The sequence below is a fragment of the Oncorhynchus clarkii genome, chromosome 10 (assembly GCF_045791955.1).
Source record: "Oncorhynchus clarkii lewisi isolate Uvic-CL-2024 chromosome 10, UVic_Ocla_1.0, whole genome shotgun sequence".
Taxonomy (NCBI): Eukaryota; Metazoa; Chordata; class Actinopteri; order Salmoniformes; family Salmonidae; genus Oncorhynchus; species Oncorhynchus clarkii.
Window position 1 is genome coordinate 7,078,389 of NC_092156.1, and position 11,080 is coordinate 7,089,468.

At 46.1% G+C, this 11,080-nt stretch overlaps 2 protein-coding genes across 4 annotated transcripts in view; one reads left to right on the forward strand and one right to left on the reverse strand.

Annotated features, from left to right (window-relative positions):
* LOC139417958 (RPA-interacting protein A-like) overlaps positions 1-2,450 on the forward strand; it is a 2,527-nt gene extending 77 nt beyond the window's left edge. The window contains exons 1-7 of one of the 3 annotated variants that reach the window (XM_071166982.1): positions 1-120; positions 368-556; positions 772-844; positions 999-1,113; positions 1,210-1,273; positions 1,447-1,587; positions 1,985-2,450. The exon at positions 1-120 is cut by the window's left edge and continues 77 nt beyond it. In XM_071166982.1, the coding sequence (XP_071023083.1) occupies positions 49-120; positions 368-556; positions 772-844; positions 999-1,113; positions 1,210-1,273; positions 1,447-1,587; positions 1,985-2,014 (684 nt within the window). In that variant the 5' untranslated portion in view covers positions 1-48 and the 3' untranslated portion in view covers positions 2,015-2,450. Of the gene's footprint in view, positions 121-367; positions 557-771; positions 845-998; positions 1,114-1,209; positions 1,274-1,446; positions 1,666-1,984 lie in introns of those variants that run through there. The other 2 variants (XM_071166981.1, XM_071166983.1) reach the window with 2 other exon arrangements.
* On the reverse strand, positions 833-11,050 carry LOC139417957 (complement component 1 Q subcomponent-binding protein, mitochondrial-like). The gene is made up of 6 exons (XM_071166980.1): positions 10,637-11,050; positions 9,946-10,096; positions 8,765-8,858; positions 3,391-3,486; positions 3,120-3,245; positions 833-2,884 (listed from the first exon to the last, which is right to left on the reverse strand). The coding sequence occupies exons 1-6, from the start codon at positions 10,887-10,889 to the stop codon at positions 2,735-2,737; spliced, it is 870 nt and encodes a 289-aa protein (XP_071023081.1). The 5' UTR covers positions 10,890-11,050; the 3' UTR covers positions 833-2,734.
* Between the last annotated feature and the right edge of the window lie 30 nt (positions 11,051-11,080).

Here is an 11,080-nt window from a genome sequence, read left to right on the forward strand (position 1 = left end):
TAGTTCGATTTTTTTTTTAAATTATACATCATCAACGCTATTGATATCATGGATGCGTTACACAGACATCGTTCTCTTCACAAGGGGACGACTCCACCATGGAAGGAAACCTACAGGAAGGTAATGTTAGTTATGGAATCTATTAATATCTGCACGGTGGTTTGCGAACAAGTTAACCACGGCTAGTTGATAGACTCGAGGCCAAACATTAGGCGTAATCTTTATCTGAATCTAGTTGAAACCAGAATTGAAATAACGCTCAATATTTGAAAACTTGCGTGGCTCACCGAGTTAATGTCAAAGCTTTAGTTCATGAAGTGTAACTTGTTTTGATGGTTAACTTTAGTTTTTTTTGTTTGTTCCTCAGCGTTGCGTGGACAGGTTGAAGAACAGCCGATCCAGGTTACTGGAGAAGTACCGTCAGATGGGAGATGGTCAACACTGCAGCGCCAAGGGCTCTGTTTTCGTCCAGGAGGTGATGGAGGAAGAGTGGAACGCGCTTCAGTCAGCCAACCGAGGGCTGCCCTCCCTGTGGCGTAACGACGGACCGGGAGAGGTGATGGTTTGTCAGTTGCATACTAATGACTGTGCACGAGAGGTGATCGTGTAGCTAACATGACACATGCATACAACTAATCTACAGCTAATTTTACATGAGTTATGTAGCAATGGCATTACATGAAGGTTATTCATTTTTTTGGGGGGGGGGGGGGGGCAAATAAGGCAGATACTAGATGGCTACTTAGAGCCTACCTCATGTCTTCTCTACAGATGTACAGCGTCATGAAGGAGTGTGATGAACTGGCAGTGTTTGAAGAAATCCAACAGGAACTTATGTCACAAGGTAGTTTAATTCCCAAGTGAATCTTGCCTGACTATATTAGTACACAACACACACACACACTCGCCCACAGCTACACACAGACAGGAACACAGGATGAAACCCCCGGGCATAGATGGTTCTCTCTGAATGTTCATGCAACTTGTTCTCTCTCCAGAGCTCTCCATCATTGAGGAATATGAGAAGAGCATGCGGTTTGAGGAGCAGTATTTGAACTCAGTTGTGGAAGGGCTGGAAGGGGAAAGGCAAATCATTTGTCCCGTATGTCATTCGTAAGTCTCTCCAAGATGTGACTTGATATGCTATTGCACCTGCTCGGATGTGTCATAGTTAAGACTCTTAAAAACCACAGACTGTCTACATTTCAGGCACAACTTAACTGTGAACAGCCATTTTACCTCCTGTCCCTGTGGGCTTTACATCAACACACGGGTTTGTATGAGCTCGTATACAATTCAAATATGCCCTTTTTGTTGTTGTTGGATTATCAGTTGTGCTTACCACTCTGTTCCTCACGATCACGTTAAGGCACTTTCTAGTTAATGTACTATGCTGTTGGCTGATTTGACGTCTCATCATTGAGTGTCTGTTCATCTCGTCTCCAGCAAAGCAACGTGACCCTAGAGTCTCTGCAGTGTTTGTTGGAGAGGAGGGTAACGGAACACATGGAGGATTGTCTTCAGAACCCGGTCTTCTCCATGGCCTCCAATGCAGATGGCTCCCCTAACCTCATGATGAGCTGCAAGGTGACTGACTGGCTTGAATACATGCTTGTGTCCCAAATGGCAATCTGTTCCCTACATAGTGTACCCCTTTTGACCTGAAATCTATGGGCCCTGGTTAAAAGTAGTGTACTATAAAGGGAGCAGTGCCACTTGGGACACAATTGTTTTTTTCTCATACTTACAATCCTCTTCTGTTTGGGAAGTCAGGCCATAATGTTCCACTTATCACTACTGCGCTCCCTACATGTAGTGCCTTGTGTTAATCAAAATATGATTTCATCAGAGGAATGTTTAAGGGGGTCCCGCACAATTTTGCATGGGTTTATATAGTTTAATTTTAGGTGTCGAAGCAATTACCCTTGAATAGTTCTATCATATTGTTGAATGATCACTGACTGGATCTTGTTTCTGGTTTCAGGCTTGTGATTACCTGTCCATAGTTCTGTGAATCACCCGTCCTACCGGGGGGAAAAGCTGATTTTTAACCATCCTGTGTCCGTGGGAGGATTTTTGTTCTGAAATAAAGACTATATTGGTACAGTAAGATTGGGCCGTTTTGACTGGTATTCAGAGTATGTCTTAAAGACTTGCTATACAAGGGCACAATCGTGTGCCAAAAGTAGTTATGGCAGTACACTGGGGCTGGCTAATGAGATGCCATAGCTCTGATTTTAACAGCTGATGTTCCTGTTACCAGTGTCTCAGATGGAGGCCTTCCTACCTGAAAAGGTACATAGACTGCTACAACCAGCTCAATGCCTGAAACAAGTTTAAACAAGTCTTTTTGATATGATCAATGGCTTAATTTCTCTTCTGTACTGCTTTCCTCGTGTCATGAGCTGTACACAACTAATTGCTATGTCGGCAATAAAATCATGCTTAAACCACTCGTGTCATTAATGTCTTACCACAGGTTAGTGTCGTCAACATCATGGAGCAAGATTGATACTAGCGGCCTTTTATATTAACATCAGTTACAGTAAGATGCAGCAAAGTGATTCAATATGAAATGAAAAGCTGCAGAAACATCAAATGCAACAATTCTTGTACCTATACCCTCCCCCACTCCACAAAATTAGATTGGAAACCAATGGAAAATATTTGGAGGGGGATGGTGTCTAAGCCACATGTTTAAATTTCAGTTAATTTTGTTCCATCTACATACACATTAATTGCATTTGATAAAGCCACTAAGGTCCTCCAGGAACTTGACGTATTCCTGATGCTCCATGGCAGTGCTCAGCTCGATCAGTTCATCAGCAAACGTGTTGTCAACCCCCCGGTCAGCCAGGAAGTCCATCAGGTGGTCATACAGAGCCTAGAGAGAGAGAGACAGGCCAGTTTGAAGGAACACCTATAAGCCGGGCCAACTTCAAATAGAGCAGCCTTCCTGAAAATGTCCTTATTGTAGGCGGTAAAGTCATCGTAGATGAAAAATAGCCTGGGTACCAGTCTTTCTGCCCTCCTGGGAACACCACAAACAGATCAGGGAACAGGCTAGAATAATGATATTTAGACATGCTGAGAGAAAGACCATGAGCATCAGCTCTTACCCAATCCAGAGACTCTGTGTTGAGTGTGTAGGACGTCTCCTTCCACTCTCCATCTCCCTCGGGCTGGAAACTGACCTCCCGTATGGAAAAGATGTCGCTCTCCTCTTCCCCTTCACCATGGCTTACCTGAGAAATCAATTTAACCCAACATTGTTAGATGTATTGCTTATTAACAAATCAAAGTGTTCTTCCCAATGTTGATAAAGATGTCTTCAATTAAAATGTTTCTGGACCAATATACCCATGATGATTCACTTGTAGGATATCTTACCTCATCTTCAGGATAATGGCAGTCAAACACCAAGGAATGTTTTGCTGCTGGTTTCGTCACCTCGACAACAAAGTTCGGTGTGGACACAATATCTGGCTGTTAGGAGACACACAAGGTTCAAAGCCTTAGCGTTGTAACAGCTGGCTGGTATGGACCAATTCATACAGCAATAAATGTAACTATGTTGCCCGATAACTATATATACACTCACACAACTAAAAATAGCAAAAAAGAAAACGTCCTCACTGTCAACTTTGTATATTTTCAGCAAACTTAACATGTGTATGAACATAAGATTCAACAACAAACTGAACAAGTTCCACAGACATGTGACCAACAGAAATTGAATAATGTGTCCCTGAACAAGGGGGGGGGGGGGGGGGGTCAAATTTAAAAGTAACTGTCAGTATCTGGTGTGGCCACCAGCTGCATTAAGTACTGCAGTGCAACTCCTCCTCATGGACTGCACCAGATTTGCCAGTTCTTGATGTGAGCTGTTACCCCAATCTTCCACCAAGGCTAATCTGAAAACAAGACTCCCTAAATTGTATCAGCATATCGATTGCGCAACCAGGGCTGGTAAAACCTTGGATCATTGCTATTCTAACTTCCGCGACGCATATAAGGCCCTCCCCCGCCCTCCTTTCGGAAAAGCTGACCAATGACTCTATTTTGTTGCTCCCTGCCTACAGACAGAAACTAAAACAAGAAGCTCCCGCGCTCAGGTCTGTTCAACGCTGGTCCGACCAATCTGATTCCACGCTTCAAGACTGCTTCGATCACGCGGACTGGGATATGTTCCGCATTGCATCCAACAACAACATTGACGAATATGCTGATTTGGTGAGCGAGTTCATTAGAAAGTGCATTGATGATGTCGTTCCCATAGCAACGATTAAAACATTCCCAAACCAGAAACCGTGAATTGAACGCAGCATTCGCGTGAAACTGAAAGCGCGAACCACTGCAAGGTGACCGGAAACATGACCGAATACAAACAGTGTAGCTAATCCCTCCGCAAGGCAATCAAACAAGCTAAGGGTCAGTATAGAGACAAAGTAGAGTCACAATTCAACGGCTCAGACACAAGAGGTATGTGGCAGGGTCTACAGTCAATCACGGATTACAAAAAGAAAACCAGCCCCGTCACGGACCAGGATGTCTTGCTCCCAGGCAGACTAAATAACTTTTTTGCCCGCTTTGAGGACAATACAATGCCACGGCCCGCAACCAAAACCTGCTGACTCTCCTTCAGTGCAGCCGACGTGAGGAAAACATTTAAACGTGTTAACCCTCGCAAGGCTGCAGGCCCAGACGGCATCCCCAGCCGCGCCCTCAGAGCATGCGCAGACCAGCTGGCTGGTGTGTTTACGGTCATATTCAATCAATCCTTATCCCAGTCTGCTGTTCCCACATGCTTCAAGAGGGCCACCATTGTCCCTGTTCATAAGAAAGCTAAGGTAACTGAGCTAAACGACTACTGCCCCGTAGCGCTCACTTCCGTCATCAGGAAGTGCTTTGAGAGACTAGTCAAAGACCATATCACCTCCACCCTACCTGACACCCTAGACCCACTCCAATTTGCTTACCGCCCAAATAGGTCCACAGACGAGGCAATCTCAACCACACTGCCCTAACCCATCTGGACAAGAGGAATACCTAAGTGAGAATGCTGTTCATCGACTACAGCTCAGCATTTAACACCATAGTACCCTCCAAACTCGTCATCAAGCTCGAGACCCTGGGTCTCGACCCCGCCCTGTGCAACTGGGTACTGGACTTCCTGATGGGCCGCCCCCAGGTGGTGAGAGTAGGTAACAACATCTCCACTCCGCTGATCCTCAACACTGGGACCCCACAAGGGTGAGTTCTGAGCCCTCTCCTGTACTCCCTGTTCACCCATGACTGCGTGGCCGTGCACGCCTCCAACTCAATCATCAAGTTTGCAGACGACACTACAGTGGTAGGCTTGATTACCAACAACGACGAGACGGCCTACAGGGAGGAGGTGAGGGCCCTCGGAGTGTGGTGTCAGGAAAATAACCTCACACTCAACGTCAACAAAACAAAGGAGATGATTGTGGACTTCAGGAAACAGCAGAGGGAGCACACTAATATTGAGTGGCTGCTGCCAACACACCGACTCAACTCCAGCCACTTTAATAATGGGAATTGATGGGAATTGATGTAAAATATCACTAGCCACTTTAAACAATGCTACTTGACAATGTTTACATACCCTACATTACTCATCTCATATGTATATACTGTACTCGATACCATCTACTGCATCTTGCCTATGCTGTTCTGTACCATCACTCATTCATATATCTTTACGTACATATACTTTATCCCTTTACACTTGTGTGTATAAGGTAGTAGTTTTGGAATTGTTAGATTACTTGGTTGGTTATTACTGCACGGTCGGAACTAGAAGCACAAGCATTTCGCTACACTCGCATTAACATCTGCTAACCATGTGTATGTGACAAATACATTTGATTTGATTTTGATTTGACCTGCAAGTTCCCGGACATTTCTGGGGGGGGGGAATGGCCCTAGCCCCTCACACTCCGATCCAACAGGTCCCAGACGTGCTCAATGGGATTGAGATCCGGGCTCTTCACTGGCCATGGCAGAACACTGACATTCCTGTCTTGCAGGAAATCACGCAAAGAACGAGCAGTATGGCTGGTGGCATTGTCATGCTGGAGGGTCATGTCAGGATGAGCCTGCAGGAAGGGTACCACATGAGAGGGTCTTCCCTGAAACGCACAGCGTTGAGATTGCCTGCAATGATAACAAGCTCAGTCCAATGATGCTGTGACACACCGCCCCAGACCATGACGAACCCTTCACCTCCAAATCAATCCCGCTCCAGAGTACAGGCCTCGGTGTAACGCTTATTCCATCAACGCAAATCCGACCATCACCCCTGGTGAGAGAAAACCGCGCCTCGTCAGTGAAGAGCACTTTTTGCCAGTCCTGTCTGGTCCAGCGACGGTGGGTTTGTCCCCATAGGCGACGTTGTTGCGGGTGATGTCTGGTGAGGACCTGCCTTACAACAGGCCTACAAGCCCACATTTTAGCCTCTCTCAACCTATTGCGGACAGTCTGAGCACTGATGGAGGGATTGTGCGTTCCTGGTGTAACTCGGACAGTTGTTGTTGCCATCCTGTACCTGTCCTGCAGGTGTGATGTTTGGATGTACCGATCCTGTGCAGGTGTTGTTACACGTGGTGTGCCACTGCGAGGACGATCAGCTGTCTGTCCTGTCTCCCTGTAGCGCTGTCTTAGGCGTCTCACAGTACGGACATCGCAATTTATTGCCCTGGCCACATCTGCAGTCCTCATGCCTCCTTGCAGCATGTCCAAGGCACGCAGATGAACAGGGACCCCGGGCATTTTTCCAGAGTCAGTAGAAAGGCCTCTTTAGTGTCTTAAGTTTTCATAGTTTTAACCTTAATTGTCTACCGTCTTTTTGCCTTTATTTAACTAGTCAAGTCAGTTAAGAACAAATTCTTATTTTCAATGACGGCCTAGGAACACTGGGTTAACTGCCTTGTTCAGGGGCAGAACGACAGATGTCATCTGTCATTCTCATTGAATACAAGTCTAAGAAGCGGTAGATCTGTTCTATGTGCACTATTTCTATGCTTCCCGTTCTTATGTTTAGTTCTTAGTCTTTTACTTTCCGTTTCGTACATCCAACGTCAAAGAGCTGAAAATACAATATTTTGGGTGATTGAAAACACATTTCACAGCGGCGTAGATGGTACAATGATTCTCTACACTTTGAATTGTTTGTTTTGTCACATACTGAAATTAGACTAACTATTTGAATTTTAGCAACCAGGAAATGGCGGGAGCGATTTCTGCACATTGCATCTTTATTAAATTGGCGACAGTCAGTATGCCCTCCCAACTACCATGTCTCAGGTAGGCCATGAATGACAGAATGCAATAATTGACTAATATTTGCCATCTCGTAATAGTTCTCATGCGCCAACGTATCGCCATGTTCAGCGCCACGATGAAACTTATGCTCCTAATTATTACAGATCTACAGTCGGCCAACTCAGGTAGCAAAGTGGCGCCACGAACTCAATATTAAGAGGTGAGAAATACATGATAAACTCACACAAAGCTATGACTCTTATGGTATCAGTTCCAAGACGATGTTTATCCACCAAATGGTTGTCTTATGCAGTAGGGTTCTTCCACCTCTCTCTTCATTCCCTTCCAATAGAGTAGGGTTCTTCCACCTCTCTCTTCATTCCCTTCCAATAGAGTAGGGTTCTTCCACCTCTCTCTTCATTCCCTTCCAATAGAGTAGGGTTCTTCCACCTCTCTCTTCATTCCCTTCCAATAGAGTAGGGTTCTTCCACCTCTCTCTTCATTCTGATTGAACTGAGAGGAGTCTTTGAAGCTTGGGCTGACAACTGTTTAAGAGATGGCTTGGTGGTGAAAACCAAACAACCACATTCCATTCTATGATTAGTGGCGCATGTGAGATCTATGTCTCCGGGTCTGATTGGCCCGGCATTGTGTGTGTGTGTGTGTGTGTGACTCAAGAGAGATAGTATCCTGAAGGAATAGAACAAACATTTCATTACACCTGGGAAAGAACACCAGAGGCAGATGACCACAGGATGAACCTAAAGTGGCTTCTTCTGGTGCCCCCCAATCTATTCTTGGTATCAGCTATTTAAGAAAGAGCATTGTCTGTAAAGGTTAGACTCTTAGCCCAACACTCGAGGGTGTTGGGTCGACCAGCCTCATTATTGCAATAATGAATCGATAATGAATAAAGATGATTGTTCGAGGAAACAAATTCTCCCTTACTTGATTAGAATAGTCCAACAGTAGTTGCTTTGAAAACTGTCTTTCCCCCACAAGAGCATTCTGCGCAACGGTCATATGCTTGTGCTTGTCAAAATGCATCTCTCCCTCCTCCGTGTCACAGTGGGCAGAGGGAGTGGGCAGAGGGAGTGGGCAGAGGGAGTGAGCAGAGGGAGTGAGCAGAGGGAGTGGGCAGAGGGAGTGGGCAGAGGGAGTGGGCAGAGGGAGTGGGCAGAGGGAGTGGGCAGAGGGAGTGGGCAGAGGGAGTGGGCAGAGGGAGTGGGCAGAGGGAGTGGGTGTGGCTCGCTCACATAACAACCAAAAGTGAAAAAGAGACTTTCATAGCCAAAATCAACATAATGCATAGTCAGGCTATTACTGTTGACCAAATAATGATTTTACATTTAGAACAATCTACAGGAATGTTGTGTTGCATCATTAAAGAAAATGACTTACATAATCAGAATGCTTCAGTAAGAGGAAGCCAATGTCTGTCTAAGTTTTGGTTGATCAGTCCAGCTCTAGGCTTTACCTCACTTTCTGCCGACTTCTGTCCTTGCACTTGTTCAGCCTCCTCTTCAAAGTTAGGGGGAACACTGTTGTTGATGTTGAATGTGACCGTCACTCTGCAAGGAAGGGAAAGGGACAATGATTCCCATGAAGAATACATTTCAAATGATGTGAATCGCGACAGGGTTCATTTTGTGCAGGTGTGCATTTATTGATAGGACATCCAACTGTATTCATAGTCAAAATAAAATGTCTGCGGTGACTGCCGGGACGGCAGGGAGACTAGTGGTTAGAGTGTAGGGGCGGCAGGTAGCCTAGTGGTTAGAGTGTAGGGGCGGTAAGTAGCCTAGTGGTTAGAGTGTAGAGGCGGCAGGTAGCCTAGTGGTTAGAGTGTAGGGGCGGTAGGTAGCCTAGTAGTTAGAGTGTAGGGGGGCAGGGAGACTAGTGGTTAGAGTGTAGAGGAGGTAGGTAGCCTAGTGGTTAGAGTGTAGGGGCGGCAGGTAGCCTAGTGGTTAGAGTGTAGGGGCGGCAGGTAGCCTAGTGGTTAGAGTGTAGGGGCGGCAGGTAGCCTAGTGGTTAGAGTGTAGGGGCGGCAGGTAGCCTAGTGGTTAGAGTGTAGGGGCGGCAGGTAGCCTAGTGGTTAGAGTGTAGGGGCGGCAGGTAGCCTAGTGGTTAGAGTGTAGGGGCGGCAGGTAGCCTAGTGGTTAGAGTGTAGGGGCGGCAGGTAGCCTAGTGGTTAGAGTGTAGGGGCGGCAGGTAGCCTAGTGGTTAGAGTGTAGGGGCGGCAGGTAGCCTAGTGGTTAGAGTGTAGGGGCGGCAGGTAGCCTAGTGGTTAGAGTGTAGGGGCGGCAGGTAGCCTAGTGGTTAGAGTGTAGGGGCGGCAGGTAGCCTAGTGGTTAGAGTGTAGGGGCGGCAGGTAGCCTAGTGGTTAGAGTGAAGGGGCGGCAGGTAGCCTAGTGGTTAGAGTGTTGGACCAGTAACCGAAAGGTTGCAAGATCAAGGTAAAAATATGTCATTCTGCCCCTGAACAAGGCAGTTAACCCACCGTTCCTAGGCCGCCACTGTAAATAAGAATCTGTTCTTAACCGACTTGCCTAGTTAAATGAAGGTAAAAAAAAAAATTGGCCATTTACTCAGGATGGGAGAGGTGTGCCTATGTATTGTAATATTAACATAACGTTATTTTCTCGCCATGCTCATTACTTTTCTCCAGAGAGCTTCCTGATGAGTTTGGCTTCTGTGCCGTTCTGCTCTAGCTCCCACCCTCCAGACATCTTGGGAAGAGTCTTGCTTTTCTGAATTTTCTTCTCTTCTTTCGTTTCATCAGACAGGAAATCTCCAAAGGCTTTGTCTCCTGAAACAAAGCGGTTAATAAGATAATATTAAACAAAACAACAAAAAACAGAAGTCATTATTAAACTACACGTTAGTCCCATAGACTGTCCCCACCCATGGTTCCATTTCCAAGGTCACATGCGCATTGCTCGACACAGGTCCAGACGGAGATGCAATCAAGGATGTCAAGCGAGTTAACATCACACTCAATAGTTGGTTTCATCATCAGCTTCGCATTCGGCACTGCTCTAAAACACGCTGTCTTGCTTGATAAACCCACGAGTTAACTTTGGACTACGGTAGATACTATAGACATGATGGTTTCATACATTGGGGGACACGCATTGGTGACATATCTTGCCCCTCCAGTCAGATAGTTATATGAGAACATATGTTACAAAAGTTGTCCAAGCTGGTCGCAGCTATTCCCCCGTTGTTTTACACACAATTAACTAGCTAGCTAGTTCAACAAGACCAAGCAAGTGGAGGGGGGTCATTTAGCTAGCTGACGTTAACATAGCTAGCTAGTACTCACACTACAGTAACTAGCGATCATTACCTTCCGTATGTAGCGACACACATTCACAGGATACCGGACTCGGTCCTTTTGAACCGAAGAGTTTTGGTCGGTACCCCGATGCTGCACCATTATTGCTCATCATCCAGAGAGACCGGGTGAACGGCCGGATTGTTCCCGAGTTTGGAGAGCATAACGCCGATCTGGCAAGAGGATGGAGAGCACCAGTCGAGGACATTGTGGATGTAGAAATTCGGACTGCGGTAGTCACCGCTCGGGAAAGCATCTTTAGCATGATTATAGGTTGGTCAATTTGACTAGTAAATAAATAAACAAAACACAATGGTTTGATAAGCCCCAAGTTCCAGTTACCAGCTACTGTAATGCGAGTACTAGTTTTGCCTGGAAACACACGTGTGGAAGGACACCGTGACCTCCTCAAACTTTGAACCGGAAGTGATCACACGGTCTAAACCAATAACTAGA

Bases quoted from the DNA above. Each gene is read 5' to 3' on its own strand.
- LOC139417957 (XM_071166980.1), bottom strand. From the start codon at position 10,889: ATGCTAAAGATGCTTTCCCGAGCGGTGACTACCGCAGTCCGAATTTCT. The intron at 8,859-9,945 runs GTAATGAGCATG...CCTTCCTTGCAG, and splicing joins AGGAAGCTCTCTGGAGAAAA to AGTGACGGTCACATTCAACA. The intron at 3,246-3,390 runs GTAAGATATCCT...TTGATTTCTCAG, and splicing joins GCCATTATCCTGAAGATGAG to GTAAGCCATGGTGAAGGGGA.